Here is a 19,096-nt window from a genome sequence, read left to right on the forward strand (position 1 = left end):
TGGTCCTGGCTAGTAAGTGAGGCTGTTAAAGAGAGCCCACATTTGAAGCAGGCAAAGAATTCCAGGACATATGATTCTTTATGAGCTGCATGTTATTCCGATGACTCACATTATCTAAATCGTTATTACACTGTATAAGAAGAATACCACTCATCTGGGCCCAATTAAGATGTCCAGCCAGAGTCTAATAACAAGACAAATTAAATGCTAATCCAATTTTCACATCTTCCCCACCTCTACATTTTAGTCATTTAGCAGACGCTCTTATCCAGAGCGACTTACAGGAGCAATTAGGGTTAAGTACCTTGCTCAAGGGCACATTGTCCATTTTTTTTTGTTGCCTACTGTAGTCGGCTCAGGGATTTGAACCAGCAACCTTTCTGTTACTGGCCCAATGCTCATAACTGCTAGGCTAATTGCTGCCACCTCTACCACGCCCCTCTTCCTCCTTTGTGCTCCTCTCTCCCTGTCTCCAGCTTCACCTGCCCCTGACCTCTCCACTGCCAGGCAGTGAGCTGACCAAGGAGCCATTCCGGTGGGACCAGCGGCTCTTCGCCCTGGTGCTGCGTCTCCCTGGGGCAGCCACGCCCGACAGCGAGCAGCTGGGCAGCGTCCCCAACGACGAGTCTGCCATCACCCAGATGTGTGAGGTCACTGGAGGTAGGATGCCCCCCATAGAAATAGTTAACATCCTGCTTTTACTTCTTGCCCTATGGGTACACTGACAAATGTCTGCCAGTTCAACTATTATGGCATCATTGACTTCAATGGAGACGCCCATTGTACTCATTCTAACTGGCTCTGGGGTGGGACTGTGTCTGTTGTGATGTCAAAATGTGTAATGTATAAAAACACAGACACAAGGTCACAGTCTATATATGCTCTCAACAATTTAATGGGTCAACCAACATTTGGGCACAGAGTACCTTCTTCAGGGTCCAGGCTATGTATCATTTAACATTTGCAATGTTTCTAGAGACTGGAAATTAAATCTGCAACTACTTTCTGGAAGATATAGAGTACTAGTCAAAAGTTTGGACACACCTACTCATTCCAGGGTTTTCTTTATTTTTGCTATTTTCTAAATTGTGAATAGTGAAGACATCACAACTATGAAATAACACACATGGAATCATGTGGTAACCAAAAAGTGTTAAACAAATCTAAATACATTTTATATTTGAGATTCTTCAAAAAAAACACCCTTTGCCTTGATGACAGCTTTGCACACCCTCGGCACTCTCTCAACCAGCTTCATGAGGTAGTCACCTGGAATGTATTTCAATTAACAGGTGTGCCTTGTTAAAAGTTAATTTGTGGAATTTCTGTCATTCTTAATGCGTTTGAGCCAGTCAGTTGTGTTGTGACAAGGTAGGGGTGGTATAGAGAGGATAGCCCTATTTGGTAAAAGACCAAGTCCATATTATGGCAAGAACAGCTCAAATAAGCAAAGAGAAACAACAGTCCATCATTACTTTAAGACATGAAGGTTAGTCAATCCGGAAAATGTAAAGAACTTTGAAAGTTTCTTCAAGTGCAGTCTCAAAAACCATCAAGCGCTATGATGAAACTGGCTCTCATGAGGACTGCTACAGGAAAAGAAGACACAGAGTTACCTCTGCTGCAGAGGATAAGTTCATTAGAGTTACAAGCCTCAGAAATTGCAGCCCAAATATATGCTTCACAGAGTTCAAGAAAGAGACACATCTCACTGCGTGAATCAGGCCTTCATGGTCGAATTGCTGCAAAGAAACCACTACTAAAGGACACCAATAAGAAGACGAGATTTGCTTGGGCCAAGAAACACGAGCAATGGACATTAGACCGGTGGATATCTTTCATTTGGTCTGATGCGTCCAAATTTGAGATTTTTGGTGCCGACCGCCATGTCTTTGTGAGACTCAAGAGTAGGTGAACGGATGATCTCGTGATGGCGTGGGGGTGCTTTGCTGATGACACTGTCTGTGACTTATTTAGAATTCAAGGCACACTTAACCAGCATGGCTACCATAGCATTCTGCAGCGATACACCATCCCAGCTGGTTTGGGCTTAGTGGGACTATCATTTGTTTTTCAACAGGACAATGACCCAACACACCTCCAGGCTGTGTAAGGGCTATTTGACCAAGAAGGAGAGTGATGGAGTGCTGCATCAGATGACCTGGCCTCCGCAATCACCCGACCTCAACCCAATTGAGATGGTTTGGGATGAGTTGGACCGCAGAGGAATGAAAAGCAACCAAAAAGTGCTCAGCATATGTGGGAACTCCTTCAAGACTGTTTGAAAAGTATTCCAGGTGAAGCTGGTTGAGAGAATGCCAAGAGTGTGCAAAGGCAAAGGGTGTCTAATTTGAAGAATATAAAATCTAAAATATACTTTGATTTGTTAAGCACTTCTTTGGTTACTACATGATTCCATATGTGTTATCTCATAGTTTTGATGTCTTCACTATTATTCTACAATGTAGAAAATAGTAAAAATAAAGAAAAACCCTTGAATGACTAGGTGTCCAAACTTTTGACTGAGAGTGTACATGCAGAATAACACTAATGCCGGGACAATACCGGTATCACCATACTCCTTAGTATCATGGCAAGGAAACAAAACACGAAGCGGATTTAACCTCTTTAGGAAAACAGCCCTAATGTTGGAAACAAACATCGTTATGTTGTCATCTAGAGTCACACAATAATTTACATACAGACGGTTTTTAGAGGAAAAAATAACTGCTTCTTGTTTTAATTTTTGTCATGGAAAAGATATTGCAATACTGGTATCATTATAGCCCTTAATAACAGGTCTTCTCCATCCCTCTGTCTTTGTTCTTCATCCCTCCTACTCTTTCTTTCTCCAGGTCGGTCATACTGTGTACGGACTCAGAGGATGCTGAACCAGTGTCTGGACTCTCTGGTCCAGAAGGTTCTGAGTGGTGTCGTCATTAACTTTGAAAAGACAGGGCCAGATCCGCCTCTGGTAGGCGAAGGTATGTGTTAACAGGAATGCGCTCTAACTTCTTGTGTAAGACTATGTGTGTCACTGATGAAGTGTCCTCTGATGGTCTCAAGGTGACTCTCTCTGACAGCGCTTGACTGATGTGTTCCGAACAGCTGCTTCGGACCTGTGGCTGTTCTTCTGTTTGTGTTCGGTTGAGAAATGGACACCGCATGTTGTTGTTGTTTGGTTCTACAGATGGTATGGTTGACCCGAGCCGGGCCGTGTTGTCCTTCAGCCCACAGCCCTGGCACAGCTGCCACAAGCTCATCTACGTGCGACCCAACCCCAAGACAGGGGTGCCTGTAGGCCACTGGCCGATCCCCGAGTCCTTCTGGCCGGACCAGAACTCCCCCGCTCTGGTGAGAGGATGCCATTAACCCCACAGTTACTGAAGCAGTAACACTAACGCAAGCTCATTAGTCCCTCCATTTTGAAATACTAAGATATTGTTTGTGTGATTATTAAGCAGTCAGTTAATGGGTCATGTGAAAGAGGATGAGAGTTAAGCATTATGCTCCTCTTAAATCCAGTACTTGGTGTTAAATGTGGCTCTGCACTGTTGCCCCCTGGGACCTGTAGTTGTCCTGGCCTCTGGGACCTGTAGTTGTCCTGGCCCTCTGGAACCTTTAGTTGTCCTGGCCCTCTGGGACCTATAGTTGTCCTGGCCCTCTGGGACCTATAGTTGTCCTGCCTTCTGGGACCTGTAGTCATGGCCCTCTGGGACCTGTAGTCCTGGCCTCTGAGACCTGTCATTGTCCTGGTCCTCTGGGACCTGTAGTCCTGGCCTCTGAGACCTGTAGTCCTGGCCCTTGGCATCCTGTGAATGATTGCTCCTCACTGTGTCTTTATTGCCAAAAACTGGGGGTGAAGTTTGCCTAGGACTCTCTCTCTGTATATTGACTATCTGTAGTGTTACTGGGGCAGTGCCAAGGACAGAGGGTCAGGGTGGATGCTGACTGACTAGAGTCTGCCAGCTCCATCCTACTGTTTAATGTTCTGTCTCTACTCCCTTTTTCACCCCCCCACCCACACACACACACACAGTAGTTCCTGTGGTGTCGGCATGGCATTGGTATAGTTTCAGGATGTTTATTTCTCCTCAACAAGGACAACATTGTATGAAATGCTCTAAATGTTCTCTGTCATTCTCTCCCTTTGCCCACCAATAGCCTCCTCGCTCTGCCCACCCCATGGTGCGTTTCACCTGTGTGGACTGTGAGCCCATGGTGATTGACAAGCTGCCCTTTGACAAGTACGAACTGGAGCCCTCGCCACTCACCCAGTATATCCTGGAGAGGAAGTCCCCACACATGTGCTGGCAGGTAGGAGAAATGCTCCCACACACAACCTCAAGGAGTTATGGTGTTTGTATTTCTAGTTATGCTGTGGGATGTTATTTGTGCTGAGCCCTCTCTCTTTCTCTCTCTCACTTGCTCTCTCTCTCTGCCTCTCTCTTTTTCCTTCTCTGTTCCTCTCTCTCGCTCCCCCTTTCTCTCTCTCTCTCTCTCTCTCGCTCTCTTTCACTCTCTGTTTCTCTCTGTCTCTCGCTCGCCACCCCCGCTCTCTCTCATATTCTCTCTTTCTCTCTCTGTCTCTCTCTCTTTCTCATTTTCTCTCTGTCTCTCGCTCCCCTCTCTCTCTCTGTCTCTCTCTCTTTCTCTACCCTCCTCACTGGCCCCCCCTGTCTCTCTTTCTTCCTGTTTCTCCACTCTCGCTGTCTCCCCTCCCCTCTTTCTGTCTCTCTCTGTCTGTCTGTCTCTCTCACTCTCTTGCTGTCTCCCCCAATTCTCTCTCTCTCTGTCTCTTTCCCTGCAGGTCTTTGTGAACAGTAGTGGAAAGCACAGTGACCTAGCCCAGCCCTTTGGCTACCTGAAGGCCAGCACCACTCTCTCCTGTGTCAACCTCTTCGTCATGCCTTACAACTACCCAGTTGTTTTGCCACTCCTTGGTAAGTGAGATTGTGGATGTCTTCTATGCTGAAGCTGTAACAGTCATACATTAGCGACATTTGTGGGGTGTTTCTGTTACATGTATTTGAAATAGGTATTTAAATTACTTTTGAGTATTTTGTCATTTGTGTTTGGAGGCCTGAGTACCTGACTAAAATCATCCATGTATTTGGAAGGCCTGAGTACCTGACTAAAATCCCCATGTATTTGGAAGGCCTGAGGTTCTGACTAAAATCACCATGTATTTGGAAGGCCTGAGTACCTAAATAAAATCCCCATGTATTTGGAAGGCCTAAGTACCTAAATAAAATCCCCACGTATTTGGAAGGCCTGAGTAGATGACCAAAATCACCATGTATTTGGAAGGCCTGAGTACATGACCAAAATCCCCATGTATTTGGAAGGCCTGAGAACCTGACTAAAATCCCCATGTATTTGGAAGGCCTCAGTACCTAAATAAAATCCCCATGTATTTGGAAGGCCTGAGAACCTAACTAAAATCCTCATGTATTTGGAAGGCCTGAGTACCTAAAATCACCATGTATTTGGAAGGCCTGAGTACCTGACCAAAATCCCCATCTATTTGGAAGGCCTGAGTACTTGACTAAAATCCCCATTTATTTGGAAGGCCTGAGAACCTAACTAAAATTCCCATGTATTTGGAAGGCCTGAGTACCTGGCTAAAATCCCCAAGTATTTGGAAGGCCTGAGTACCTGACCAAAATCCCCATCTATTTGGAAGGCCTGAGAACCTGACCAAAATCCCCATGTATTTGGAAGGCCTGAGTACCTGACCAAAATCACCATGTTTTTGGAAGTACCTTACTAAAATCCCCATGTATTTGAATGGCCTGAGAACCTGACCAAAATCAGCATGTATTCGGAAGGCCTTAATACCTGACTAAAATCCCCATGTATTTGGAAGGCCCGAGAACCTGACCAAAATCCCTGTGTATTTGGAAGGCCTGAGAACCGAACTAAAATCCCCATGTATTTGGAAGGCCTGAGTACCTGAGCAAAATCCCCATGTATTTGGAAGGCCTAAATACCTGACCAAAATCCCCATGTATTTGGAAGGCCTTAGGTTCTGACTAAAATCACCATGTATTTGGAAGGCCTGAGTACCTGACCAATATCCCCATGTATTTGGAAGGCCTGAGTACCTGACCAAAATTACCATGTATTTGGAAGGCCTGAGTACCTGAGCAAAATCCCCATGTATTTGGAAGGCCTAAATAACTGACCAAAATCCCCATGTATTTGGAAGGCCTAAATACCTGACCAAAATCCCCATGTATTTGGAAGGCCTTAGGTTCTGACTAAAATCACCATGTATTTGGAAGGCCTGAGAACCTGACCAATATCCCCATGTATTTGGAAGGCCTGAGTACCTGACCAAAATCCCCATCTATTTGGAAGGCCTGAGTACTTGACTAAAATCCCCATTTATTTGGAAGGCCTGAGAACCTAACTAAAATTCCCATGTATTTGGAAGGCCTGAGTACCTGGCTAAAATCCCCAAGTATTTGGAAGGCCTGAGTACCTGACCAAAATCCCCATCTATTTGGAAGGCCTGAGAACCTGACCAAAATCCCCATGTATTTGGAAGGCCTGAGAACCTGACCAAAATCAGCATGTATTCGGAAGGCCTTAATACCTGACTAAAATCCCTATGTATTTGGAAGGCCCGAGAACCTGACCAAAATCCCTGTGTATTTGGAAGGCCTGAGAACCGAACTAAAATCCCCATGTATTTGGAAGGCCTGAGTACCTGAGCAAAATCCCCATGTATTTGGAAGGCCTAAATACCTGACCAAAATCCCCATGTATTTGGAAGGCCTTAGGTTCTGACTAAAATCACCATGTATTTGGAAGGCCTGAGTACCTGACCAATATCCCCATGTATTTGGAAGGCCTGAGTACCTGACGAAAATTACCATGTATTTGGAAGGCCTGAGTACCTGAGCAAAATCCCCATGTATTTGGAAGGCCTAAATAACTGACCAAAATCCCCATGTATTTGGAAGGCCTAAATACCTGACCAAAATCCCCATGTATTTGGAAGGCCTTAGGTTCTGACTAAAATCACCATGTATTTGGAAGGCCTGAGAACCTGACCAATATCCCCATGTATTTGGAAGGCCTGAGTACCTGACCAAAATCCCCATCTATTTGGAAGGCCTGAGTACTTGAATAAAATCCCCATTTATTTGGAAGGCCTGAGAACCTAACTAAAATTCCCATGTATTTGGAAGGCCTGAGTACCTGGCTAAAATCCCCAAGTATTTGGAAGGCCTGAGTACCTGACCAAAATCCCCATCTATTTGGAAGGCCTGAGAACCTGACCAAAATCCCCATGTATTTGGAAGGCCTGAGTAGCTGTCCAAAATCCCCATGTATTTGGAAGGCCTGAGTACCTGACCAAAATCACCATGTTTTTGGAAGTACCTTACTAAAATCCCCATGTATTTGAATGGCCTGAGAACCTGACCAAAATCAGCATGTATTCGGAAGGCCTTAATACCTGACTAAAATCCCCATGTATTTGGAAGGCCCGAGAACCTGACCAAAATCCCTGTGTATTTGGAAGGCCTGAGAACCGAACTAAAATCCCCATGTATTTGGAAGGCCTGAGTACCTGAGCAAAATCCCCATGTATTTGGAAGGCCTAAATACCTGACCAAAATCCCCATGTATTTGGAAGGCCTTAGGTTCTGACTAAAATCACCATGTATTTGGAAGGCCTGAGTACCTGACGAATATCCCCATGTATTTGGAAGGCCTGAGTACCTGACCAAAATTACCATGTATTTGGAAGGCCTGAGTACCTGAGCAAAATCCCCATGTATTTGGAAGGCCTAAATAACTGACCAAAATCCCCATGTATTTGGAAGGCCTAAATACCTGACCAAAATCCCCATGTATTTGGAAGGCCTTAGGTTCTGACTAAAATCACCATGTATTTGGAAGGCCTGAGAACCTGACCAATATCCCCATGTATTTGGAAGGCCTGAGTACCTGACCAAAATCACCATGTATTTGGAGGGCCTGAGTACCTGACCAAAATCACAATGTATTTGTAAGAACATACTTCGGAGAATGGTATTTTGTATTTTCAAAATATGTTATAATGCTTCAGAATTTTGATACCCCATATTACCCCAAATTTGCTGCATTTGTTTAAGAAATGTTAGGTCACTATCGTGTTGCCCTGAGAGGTGTTGGTAGAGGAGGAGTGAGGATAATGCCGTGAATATGGTCCCAAAGGTGGAAGTGAACTCTTGTTTTTTGATATTGCCATACTATCACTACACTCTCTGTCATTTGGGAAGTGAGTCCTGTACCTGAACTTTATATCAAACCCCTTTATGCCTCCATCTGCACCACTGATTACGTGATACTCATGGTAAGGTATGGAATCTCATTTCTGACACCAATGCAGTGTATGTTGAGTAATAGGGTCCACAAAGCTCTGAAGACTAACAATATATGAACTCGGCAATTGGTACTGTTCGTGTAAGCCGAAGGTCACAGGTTGTTTTATGACTTATTTAAGGTTGCTATGTGCAAATGTATCTATTTCAATTAAATAAATAAAAAATACCCAGTTTTGTGTAGATTATTTTGATACATTGGTCTTAAGGGTATTTTGTAACAAGATACTTTCTGATTGCCCATCTCTGGGTGTTCTTGGATGATTATGCTTGTCTCAGGTCTTTTTCCTCTTCCCAACCCCCAACCCTGCTGTCTTCACAGATGACCTGTTTAAAGTGCACAAACTGAAGCCAAACCTAAAGTGGCGGCAGGCCTTTGAGATCTACCTGAAGACCATGCCTCCTTACTTTCTCTTGGTAATGTACTGTTCTTGGTCAATGTCATATATGTAAATATATATTTGTATCCATATGTGCTTTATGTATTTCATGTTTGTTTGATGGTGTTTGATGGTCTCTATGGGCTCTCTCTGTGTTTCCATACAGCCATTGAAGAAGGCACTGCGCATGATGGGAGCGCCCAACCTCATCTCCGACAACATGGACTGTGGCCTCAGCTACAGTGTCATCTCCTACCTAAAGAAGCTTAGCCAGCAGGTGGGGCTTCCCTTCACCTGGGTAGCATCCCAAATGGCACCATATTCTCTATGTAGTGCACTACTTTGACCAGGGCCCAAAGTAGTACACTATATAGGGAATAGGGTGCCATTTGGGACGCGCACCTAGACTTAGTATATATCTATAGATTTCAAAATTTGTACAACGTGATATGTGTTTAACTTACAAGGGTCACTTATGTAGGTCTGAATACACTTTAGGAGCACACCCAGCTGGTGTGAATTAGTGAATAAAGAACCTGTCTTTGTCTCTTTCTCTGTCTGCAGGCAAAGATGGAGTCAGATCGCCTGATCGTGTCTGTAGGGAAGAAGGCTCCCCAAGAGACTGGGATAAAGGTGAAGAACCACTCCAACACTCTGTCCCTGGCCCACCGCAAAGACTTCAAGCAGCTGCTGCAGGGTATCACTGGAGAGATGTCCCTCCGCCTTGCAGACATCAACTTCAAGGAGTTTGCCGGCTTTCAGATTGCACTGCTCAACAAGGTACAGAACTGGCAGGGTGAAACGCTGAGATGCCTGAGAGGATAACTGTATCCCAAATGGCACCCTATGCCATATATAGTGTACAACTTTTGACCAGAGCCCAGTGAATAGGGTTCCATTTGGGACACAGACAATGTTCCTAGATTGAAGTGGCAGACAGGGTTTCTGTATCTCATTAATTCCGATCTCTTCAGGATCTAAAGCCTCAGGCGTATCGAAACGCCTATGACATCCCAAGGAGGAACCTTCTGGATCAGCTGACACGGATGCGCTCCAACCTTCTGAGGACTACTCAGAAACTTATCAGAGGACAAGATGAAGGTAGGCAGGCTTGAAAGCTGCTTAACGCCCTAGAGTCGGTTGATGCACTGGTGCGTCAATCTATGTTACATTAAAAAAGAATCCCCATCAAAATCCATCAGTTTAAGCGAGAGATATCAGTTTTTTCGCATTGGATGCTTCTCAATCCACCACATCTGCCCGCCGGTGTCACACTTCTGCATCTGAGGTGAAAGGTGACAGAGCGGTGTTTGTCAGACCATGAGACAAAAAAAAAATCAGTTTTTTTTGTGTAATCGTCTGTAGTGTCCAAATGGTTTGACCTACAAACCTTTACTCTACGGTCCCCACCAAGTGTCAGGAGACTTGTCGGTACCGACGATGTGCCACCTTCTGTTAGGTAGCGTCCGAACCATTTGGACTACAAACCCCATTGTGGAAAAGGGAGATTCTCATGAACATGATGGTGTTCTCTGTTTTTGCTCTACGACCCCCACACGTGTCATGGGTCTGAAATGAACCGGTACCGTTTTTAAAAAAGAAATGGAAGTATGAAGGTAGTTTTGTTCCAACCCAAAAAAAGGGCTTAAATATGTGTAAAAAAAATAATATATATATATATATCTCCTGATAAAATTGTTTTATATATATATATATATATATATATCTCCTAGATTTAGGACAGACACTTCAAAACCTTGTTTCTTATGATTTATTTTGTGACTGTCTTTTTTAAATTAATGAATGTGTTATTCAATGTGTTTCTATAGGCTATAGTAGTAAAGGCGAACATCTATATTTTATCAAAACATTGTTTTATATGATTATTTATACCTAAAGAGGTCCTAAAATTCAAAATCAAACAGCTAAATGATCCATAGTAAAATTCCATATGTCAGCTTAGTGCCCCCTTCCCCAAAGGCTTTGAATCTAAAGAATGAATCATCAGTTAGATTATTCTTGTCAGTCTATTGACTACAGTATGAAAAGATTATGTAAGAAGTGGAAAAATGTCACATGAACTGTTGATACTAGCCATCCTAAGAATGTTTTTAATGAATACAACAGTGGGCTTTTATGCTGATTGAAATTAAATGAATTTGTTTTGACATTGACTATGTGCTGGTTGTTAGACTACCTTCACAGTATACCCATGGTTCAGATGGGCAACTATCAGGAGTATCTAAAGATGATGCCCTCTCCTCTGAGAGAGATCGACCCTGACCAACCCAAACGCCTGCACACCTTCGGCAACCCATTCAAACAGGACAAGAAGGTACAAACATACACACACACGGCAGAGATCAGCAAAAACAACAGTGATAATAGTATGACATCATAATGATTGTTTGCAAGTCTTTTGCCTACAACCCCTTGGTTTCTTTGTTCTTGATCCCAGGGGATGATGATTGATGAGGCAGATGAGTTTGTAACGGGTCCCCAAAGCAAGAAGAGAGGCGTTACTGGGGACCCCAACTCGGGGGCTGCTCTGAAGAGAAGGCGGAGCATGTCCCCTTTACTGCGTCGGCCCCAGACTCCACCAATCATCACCAACCATGTAGTGGGGAAGGGGTCCAATGGGAACGGGGTCCCGGGACAGCCTGGCATCAAGCCCATCCCACTGCACAAAGGTAGGGGTGAGTTGCTGGGGCTTCGGGCCTGACTGTCTCTCTGACGCCGAATGACTGGATCCCTCCGAGACCATCAACACTTCCTCTTCTCTCAACTCCCAGAGAAATTCCCTTCCATCCTGACTGACACTTAAACATTTGTTTTTGTTTAAATAATGTTTTTAATGATATGTAGTATGCTCATGGATTTCAGTTTGTATTGATTGCTATATGAGTGTAATAGAACTGGACACATACAGTATGGAAATGGCGGATCTCATTCTACTGAAAGTGTTAGTTAGTGGTCAGAAAATGACATGCAGACATAAAACTTTAACCTCAATATTAAATGGATCTTCATTTAAGACAGTTTCCCTGGTGTGGGTGTTCATCATCTTGATAATGTCATGAAATGTGCTCTTCTGCCCCCCACAGGAGCAGAGGGGAACAGCATGCTGGGCACAGAGAATAACAGGGAGGGGGGTGTGGGGCCTGAATCAGGGGACGGCTGGCCTGGAGTGGTGGTGGACGGTGTGGACGGTGTGTGCACAAATGCACTCATCCTGGAGGAGAGAGAGAGTGAGAGGCCTGGGATGTGTGCGGGGGACAGTGGGGAGGACAGTGGCGTGGAGGAGGACAGGTTAGGGGAGGGTGGCCTGGATGAGCGGCCCCCCTCAGAGAGACAGCAGCAAAGCTGTGAGGGGGACCAGGAGGGAGAGCTGGAGGGAGATGAAAATGGAGCAGACCAAGCTGAGCCTGAGGCGGTCACCATAGCCCCACTAGATGGCAGCAATGCTGAGCTGCGCACGCGGGTCATCAAGGAGGTCCGCAAACCTGGCCGCAGTGAGTACTGGCCGCACATACTACTGTCCCAACGCTGTCGTGTGCAGTGCATTTCTGTCCAGATCACACTTAGAAGAGTACCGAGTCGTGATACACATACTACTTAGAAGAGTACATTTACATTTACATTTAAGTCATTTAGCAGATGCTCTTATCCAGAGCGACTTACAAATTGGTGCATTCACCTTATGACATCCAGTGGAACAGCCACTTTACAATAGTGCATCTAAATCTTTTAAGGGGGGGGTGAGAAGGATTACTTTATCCGTACTGAGTACTGAGTCGTGATACACATACTACTTAGAAGAGTACTGAGTCGTGATACACATACTACTTAGAAGAGTACTGAGTCGTGATACACATACTACTTAGAAAAGTACTGAGTCGTGATACACATACTACTTAGAAGAGTACTGAGTCGTGATACACATACTACTTAGAAAAGTACTGAATCGTGATACACATACTACTTAGAAAAGTGCTGAGTCGTGATACACATACTACTTAGAAGAGTACTGAGTCGTGATACACATACTACTTAGAAAAGTACTGAGTCGTGATACACATACTACTTAGAAAAGTGCTGAGTCGTGATACACATACTACTTAGAAAAGTACAGAGTCGTGATACACATACTACTTAGAAGAGTACTGAGTCGTGATACACATACTACTTAGAAAAGTGCTGAGTCGTGATACACATACTACTTAGAAAAGTACTGAGTCGTGATACACATACTACTTAGAAGAGTACTGAGTCGTGATACACATACTACTTAGAAAAGTGCTGAGTCGTGATACACATACTACTTAGAAAAGTGCTGAGTCGTGATACACATACTACTTAGAAAAGTGCTGAGTCGTGTCCCAAACGGCACCCTATTCCCTTTATAGTGTAGGGCTCTGGACAAAACTAGAAAAGTCCCTTATCTTCCATCTGCTGGACCACCTCCACTGATCCCTGACTGTGCCTGTCCTTGTTCCCAGACTATGAGACCATATTCAGGCTGCTGGAGGAGGTGAAGGGGTCTGTGACGATCCAGAGGTACTTCATCCATCACGCGATCAAGGAGGCTGCCAGGTGAGACCCACTGTCTGTCTGTCTGTCTGTCTGTCTGTCTGTCTGTCTGTCTGTCTGTTCACACCAGACTACCCACAGTACATACTGACCCACCATCTTTCTGTCTACACCAGATTACGCATAGTACAGACTGACCCACCATCTGTCTGTCTACACCAGACTACCCACAGTACAGACTGACCCACCATCTGTCTGTTTACACCAGACTACCCACAGTACAGACTGACCCACCATCTGTCTGTTTACACCAGACTACCCACAGTACAGACTGACTACCCACAGTACAGACTGACCCACCATCTGTCTGTCTACACCAGACTACCCACAGTACAGACTGACACACCATCTGTCTGTTTACACCAGACTACCCACAGTACAGACTGACACACCATCTGTCTGTTTACACCAGACTACCCACAGTACAGACTGACACACCATCTGCCTGTTTACACCAGACTACCCACAGTACAGACTGACACACCATCTGTCTGTTTACACCAGACTACCCACAGTACAGACTGACACACCATCTGTCTGTTTACACCAGACTACCCACAGTACAGACTGACCCACCATCTGTCTGTTTACACCAGACTACCCACAGTACAGACTGACACACCATCTGTCTGTTTACACCAGACTACCCACAGTACAGACTGACTACCCACAGTACAGACTGACCCACCATCTGTCTGTCTACACCAGACTACCCACAGTACAGACTGACCCACCATCTGTCTGTTTACACCAGACTACCCACAGTACAGACTGACCCACCATCTGTCTGTTTACACCAGACTACCCACAGTACAGACTGACACACCATCTGTCTGTTTACACCAGACTACCCACAGTACAGACTGACACACCATCTGTCTGTTTACACCAGACTACCCACAGTACAGACTGACAAACCATCTGTCTGTTTACTCCAGACTATCCACAGTACAGACTGACACACCATCTGTCTGTTTACACCAGACTACCCACAGTACAGACTGACACACCATCTGTCTGTTTACACCAGACTACCCACAGTACAGACTGACCCACCATCTGTCTGTCTACACCAGACTACCCACAGTACAGACTGACACACCATCTGTCTGTTTACACCAGACTACCCACAGTACAGACTGACACACCATCTGTCTGTTTACACCAGACTACCCACAGTACAGACTGACCCACCATCTGTCTGTTTACACCAGACTACCCACAGTACAGACTGACACACCATCTGTCTGTTTACACCAGACTACCCACAGTACAGACTGACCCACCATCTGTCTGTTTACACCAGACTACCCACAGTACAGACTGACACACCATCTGTCTGTTTACACCAGACTACCCACAGTACATACTGAGAACAATGAAAACAACACAGTGTAACTAAGCTCCACTATGTAGGAGAATATTGCTGCAATCTTGCTTTCATCATTCATTCATTATATTAATTTTCAGCAAGGGTGGCTACATCGGTCTGTATGATATTTGGAAATACAAAATGCAAGTGAAGAAATGCAATAAAAAATGCAACTTAAGATAAGGACACTGTTCTTGATTAGAAAGCATAGTAATTCTTCATTTGAAAGCATAGTAAGCTACTTACTTCACTGCTGTTACCCATTTAGAGCTCTAACTGCGATTCCTCCCCAGGTTTAGTGCTGTCAGTACACTGTACACTGCAGACATAAATTGTTGGCCATAAGTACATTGCAGTCATTATTCTGCTTCGTCAAAGCAGTCGTTGCATCCGGTCGTATAACACCTCCACTGCAATGCAGTTGCAAACCTCATGGCCTCTGTTTCCTTCCATTTTTCATCTGTTCTTTTTTCTTTCCATCCCTTTTCCCCCCTATCTCTTTCTCTCTCTTTCTCTCTCTCTTTCCTCTCCTCCCAGGTTTAAGAAGCGGGTGCTGATCCAGCAGTTGGAGACAGCTCTGGAGTTGATTGAGGAGAAGGAGCTGCAGCTCCCTGCTGTCCGCCTCAACAACGACCATGGTAGATAGTGAAGAAGTGGCCTGCAGGGGTCCCTGCTCAGAATCACAAAGATATGTACAGGAACAGGGTACTCTCCTTCACAAGACATGGACAGGAACAGGGTACTCTCCTTCACAAGACATGGACAGGAACAGGGTACTCTCCTTCACAAGACATGGACAGGAACAGGGTACTCTCCTTAATAAGACATGACATACACATGGTCCAACAACACCCCATAGGATGTAAAGTTGAAAGAAGGAGGCAATAGAGGAGACGACAGAGGGCTGAGATCCCTCCCTATCTATGTGTTGTGACATTGTGCCTCAACAGCACTCACACATGGAGATGGAAGGGTCAGGGGTTATAATTCGGGAGGGAGGAGGAGGGTAGGGCCAGAGCCAGACCAATGTGGAGATAAGTTAAGAGACTCTGGATGTAATCCACTCCAATAGTGACTGATGCCATTGCTGACCATATGGCTAATTCAGTTTGTCCACAGACATTGATTAATTCACACACACACACCATAGACTTAGATAGACATCGCATCATTGTATCTGTCTCTTTATGCTGTCTGTGAGAGCATGGGCAGTGCCATTAAGGCCATCTCCATTTTGAAGTAGCCCATTTTCTTATTCTACTACTTCTATGAGTTGGTAAACAAACTGAAAGGGCGCATACTGTCCTCTAAAATGTGTTGTTTGAACAGGTATAAAGCCAATGTTTTGCTCACAAGTGTAATTATTTGGCTTGTCCCTTCATGTGATCCTTCCTGAACCCATAGGAAGTCCCACCCAGTTGACTACTTCAAAATGGTGAAAGTCCTTAATGGCGCTGCCCATGCTCAAACTGGCTTTTGGGCACTAGTTCTCTATATTTCTCTATGACACACACACACACACACACCTTTTGAATCAGGTCTTAGTGCAGTTCTGATTAGTCATTATAGGACAGGAAGGATTTTTCATGTGAGGCATGTAATAATGGAACTCTTATTACAGCAATTTTACATGTAGTGTAATTACTAGTAATACTGGTAATGACTATTGACAATACAGCTGTAGGACAACTGTGCTCACATTACAGTTTAGAGCAATAAGGATATCTGCCGACTGATCGGAAGGTTTAACATTAGCCTATTTATGTTTGGCCTAAATATATACATTTGATGTAAGAAACACACTGTGTACTAACTACATAGGCGTTGTGGCTCACATGAGAAATCTGATCTACCTCAAGTCTTCTAGGTGTTGGAGTGCTGTGGGTTTTTGTGCTGCATGGGCCTGCAGGACAATAATACCATGTCAAATCACATACTGACCTAAGATGCCCTCCATGGATCAACTGTCCCAGCATGGGAGCTGTTCTCAAAGCAATAGCACACTTCATGTAGGTTATGTTCAGTAACGTGTGGACTTGGTTCAGTAAAACATTGGTGCAGTCACTGAGATTACGCTAGCTGTTGGGGTCCATCTTGAGGGACTGGAGCCTGGCCTGCTGTCTCCACTCTCTCTCTCCCTGCCTTCTCCTCGGCACTCTAGTGCACTATATACGGAATAGGGTGCCATTTTGGAAGCGCTCAAGTGTCACAGTCTCCCCATTGATTCTCCCCTGGAAGAACTGTGTGGTCAACCAAAATCTCTGCTCCCTGTTCGTCGGTCACCTTTTTCTGGACTAGCACAGCTTGGGAACAACCAACCTTCTGTATTTCAGAGAACAAACACAAGCTACCCATTTCTCTTTTGTCTTCCCCCCCAAAGTTTCTTTTTCAAATGAAAGATTGTATTTTATTGTTCATAAATCTAAACTATTTTTGGATGGTGTTCATACCAGAACATTAAAAAAGAGAATATTTTGAGAGTAAAAGTTGTATAAAGGCCATTTTGTTAACTGTTATATATATAACATTGAAAATGTACAATTCTTTTTTAAATAAACAAAAAAATAAAACAAACAAATGACTAAATGTACTATGAAGTGTATTATTAGATATGTTGTGCACTTAGTAAGTGAAATTGTGTCATGTACAATTGCTTGTTGGAAATGTCAAATGAGATAACAGTCTAAATGTAGCCCACTTTTAGTTTTTAGTGGAATATACTAGAAGTATATACAAGCTCGGTCGTCTGGGTTAGGTTTCAGTCGGGAAAGTTTCTGATTTTAAACCTATACATCTAATCATGTCTACGTCCAAAATGTCACCCTTTTTGTCAAGGGACCATACAGCTCTGGTCTAAAGTATTGCGCTATATAGGGAATATGGTGCAATTTGGGATGTACATGTATTACAGCCTTGACTGAGAGCCCTGATGTATCAATCTGTAACCTAACAACTGCATCCTGACTCACAGATATACACTACATGACCAAATGTATGTGGACACCTGCTCCTCAAACATCTCATTCCATAATCATATGGAGTTGGTCCCCTTTTCCTGCTAGAACAGCCTCCACTCTTCTGGGAAGGCTTTCCACTAGATGTTGGAACATTACTGTGGGGACTTGCTTCCATTCAGCCACAAGAGAATTAATGAGGTCAGGCACTGATGTTGGCCGATTAAGCCTGGCTCGCTGTCGACGTTCCCATTCATCCCAAAAGTGTTCAATGGAGTTCAGGTCAGGGCTCTATGCAGGCCAGTCAAGTTCTTCCACACACCGATCACGACAAACCATTTCTGTATGGACCTCGCTTTGTGCACGGTGGCATTGTCATACTGAAACAGGAAAGGGCCTTCCCCAAACTGTTGCCACTAAGTTGGAAGCACAGAATTGTCTGGAATGTCATTGTATGCTGTAGCATAGGAATTCTCAACACTGGAACTAAGGGGCTCAGCCCGAACCATGAAAAACAGCCCCAGACCATTATTCCTCATCCACCAAACATTACAGTTGGTACTATGCATTTGGTAAGGTAGCGTTCTTCGAGCATCCGCCAAACCGAGATTTGTCCGTTGGACTTCCAGATGGTGAAGTGTGATTCAACACTCCAGTGATCGTGTTTCCACTGCTCCAGAGTCCAATGGCAGCGAGCTTTACACCTAGAGAAGAACCAGGCTATGAGAGGTGGCCAGTCCTCTTCTGGCTGTGCCGGGTGGAGATTATAACAGAACATGGCCAAGATGTTCAAATGTTCAGAAATGACCAGCATGGTCAAATAATAGGTCTGGGACAGGTAACATGTCCGGTGAACAGGTCAGGATTCCATAGCCGCAGGCAGAACAGTTGAAACTGGAGCAGCAGCATGGCCAGGTGGACTGGGAACAGCAAGGAGTCATCATGCCAGGTAGTCCTGAGGCATGGTCCTAGGGCTCAGGTCCTCCGAGAGAGAGAAAGAAAGAGAGAATTAGAGAGAGCATACTTAAATTCACACAGGACACCGGATACGACAGGAGAAGTACTCCAGATATAACAAACTGACCCTAGCCCCCCGACACATAAACTACTGCAGCATAAATACTGGAGGCTGAGACAGGAGGGGTCAGGAGACACTGTGGCCCCATCCGATGACACCCCCGGACAGGGCCAAACAGGAAGGATATAACCTGAGGCACCCCTCACTTGAGCACCAGTAAGCCAGTGACTCAGCCCCTGTAATAGGGTTAGAGGCAGAGAATCCCAGTGGAAAGAGGGGAACCGGCCAGGCAGAGACAGCAAGGGCAGTTCGTTGCTCCAGAGCCTTTCCGTTCACCTTCACACTCCTGGACCAGACTACACTCAATCATTTGACCCACTGAAGAGTCTTCAGTAAAGACTTAA

The 19,096-nt window shown here is 44.7% G+C and overlaps 1 protein-coding gene across 1 annotated transcript in view; it reads left to right on the forward strand.

The window, feature by feature from the left end:
* The window catches only part of ints6l (integrator complex subunit 6 like), a 30,865-nt gene extending 13,555 nt beyond the window's left edge, over positions 1–17,310 (forward strand). Inside the window, exons 5-18 of the mRNA XM_029659365.2 lie at positions 477–660; positions 2,856–2,984; positions 3,191–3,354; positions 4,165–4,317; positions 4,811–4,943; positions 8,701–8,795; positions 8,925–9,035; positions 9,323–9,538; positions 9,733–9,859; positions 10,951–11,093; positions 11,217–11,448; positions 11,863–12,270; positions 13,258–13,351; positions 15,258–17,310. Of these exons, the coding sequence (XP_029515225.2) occupies positions 477–660; positions 2,856–2,984; positions 3,191–3,354; positions 4,165–4,317; positions 4,811–4,943; positions 8,701–8,795; positions 8,925–9,035; positions 9,323–9,538; positions 9,733–9,859; positions 10,951–11,093; positions 11,217–11,448; positions 11,863–12,270; positions 13,258–13,351; positions 15,258–15,366 (2,298 nt within the window). The 3' untranslated portion in view covers positions 15,367–17,310. The remainder of the gene's footprint in view (positions 1–476; positions 661–2,855; positions 2,985–3,190; positions 3,355–4,164; positions 4,318–4,810; positions 4,944–8,700; positions 8,796–8,924; positions 9,036–9,322; positions 9,539–9,732; positions 9,860–10,950; positions 11,094–11,216; positions 11,449–11,862; positions 12,271–13,257; positions 13,352–15,257) is intronic.
* The last annotated feature ends 1,786 nt before the right edge of the window (positions 17,311–19,096 follow it).

The sequence above is a fragment of the Oncorhynchus nerka genome, linkage group LG5, assembly GCF_034236695.1.
Source record: "Oncorhynchus nerka isolate Pitt River linkage group LG5, Oner_Uvic_2.0, whole genome shotgun sequence".
Lineage (NCBI taxonomy): Eukaryota > Metazoa > Chordata > Actinopteri > Salmoniformes > Salmonidae > Oncorhynchus > Oncorhynchus nerka.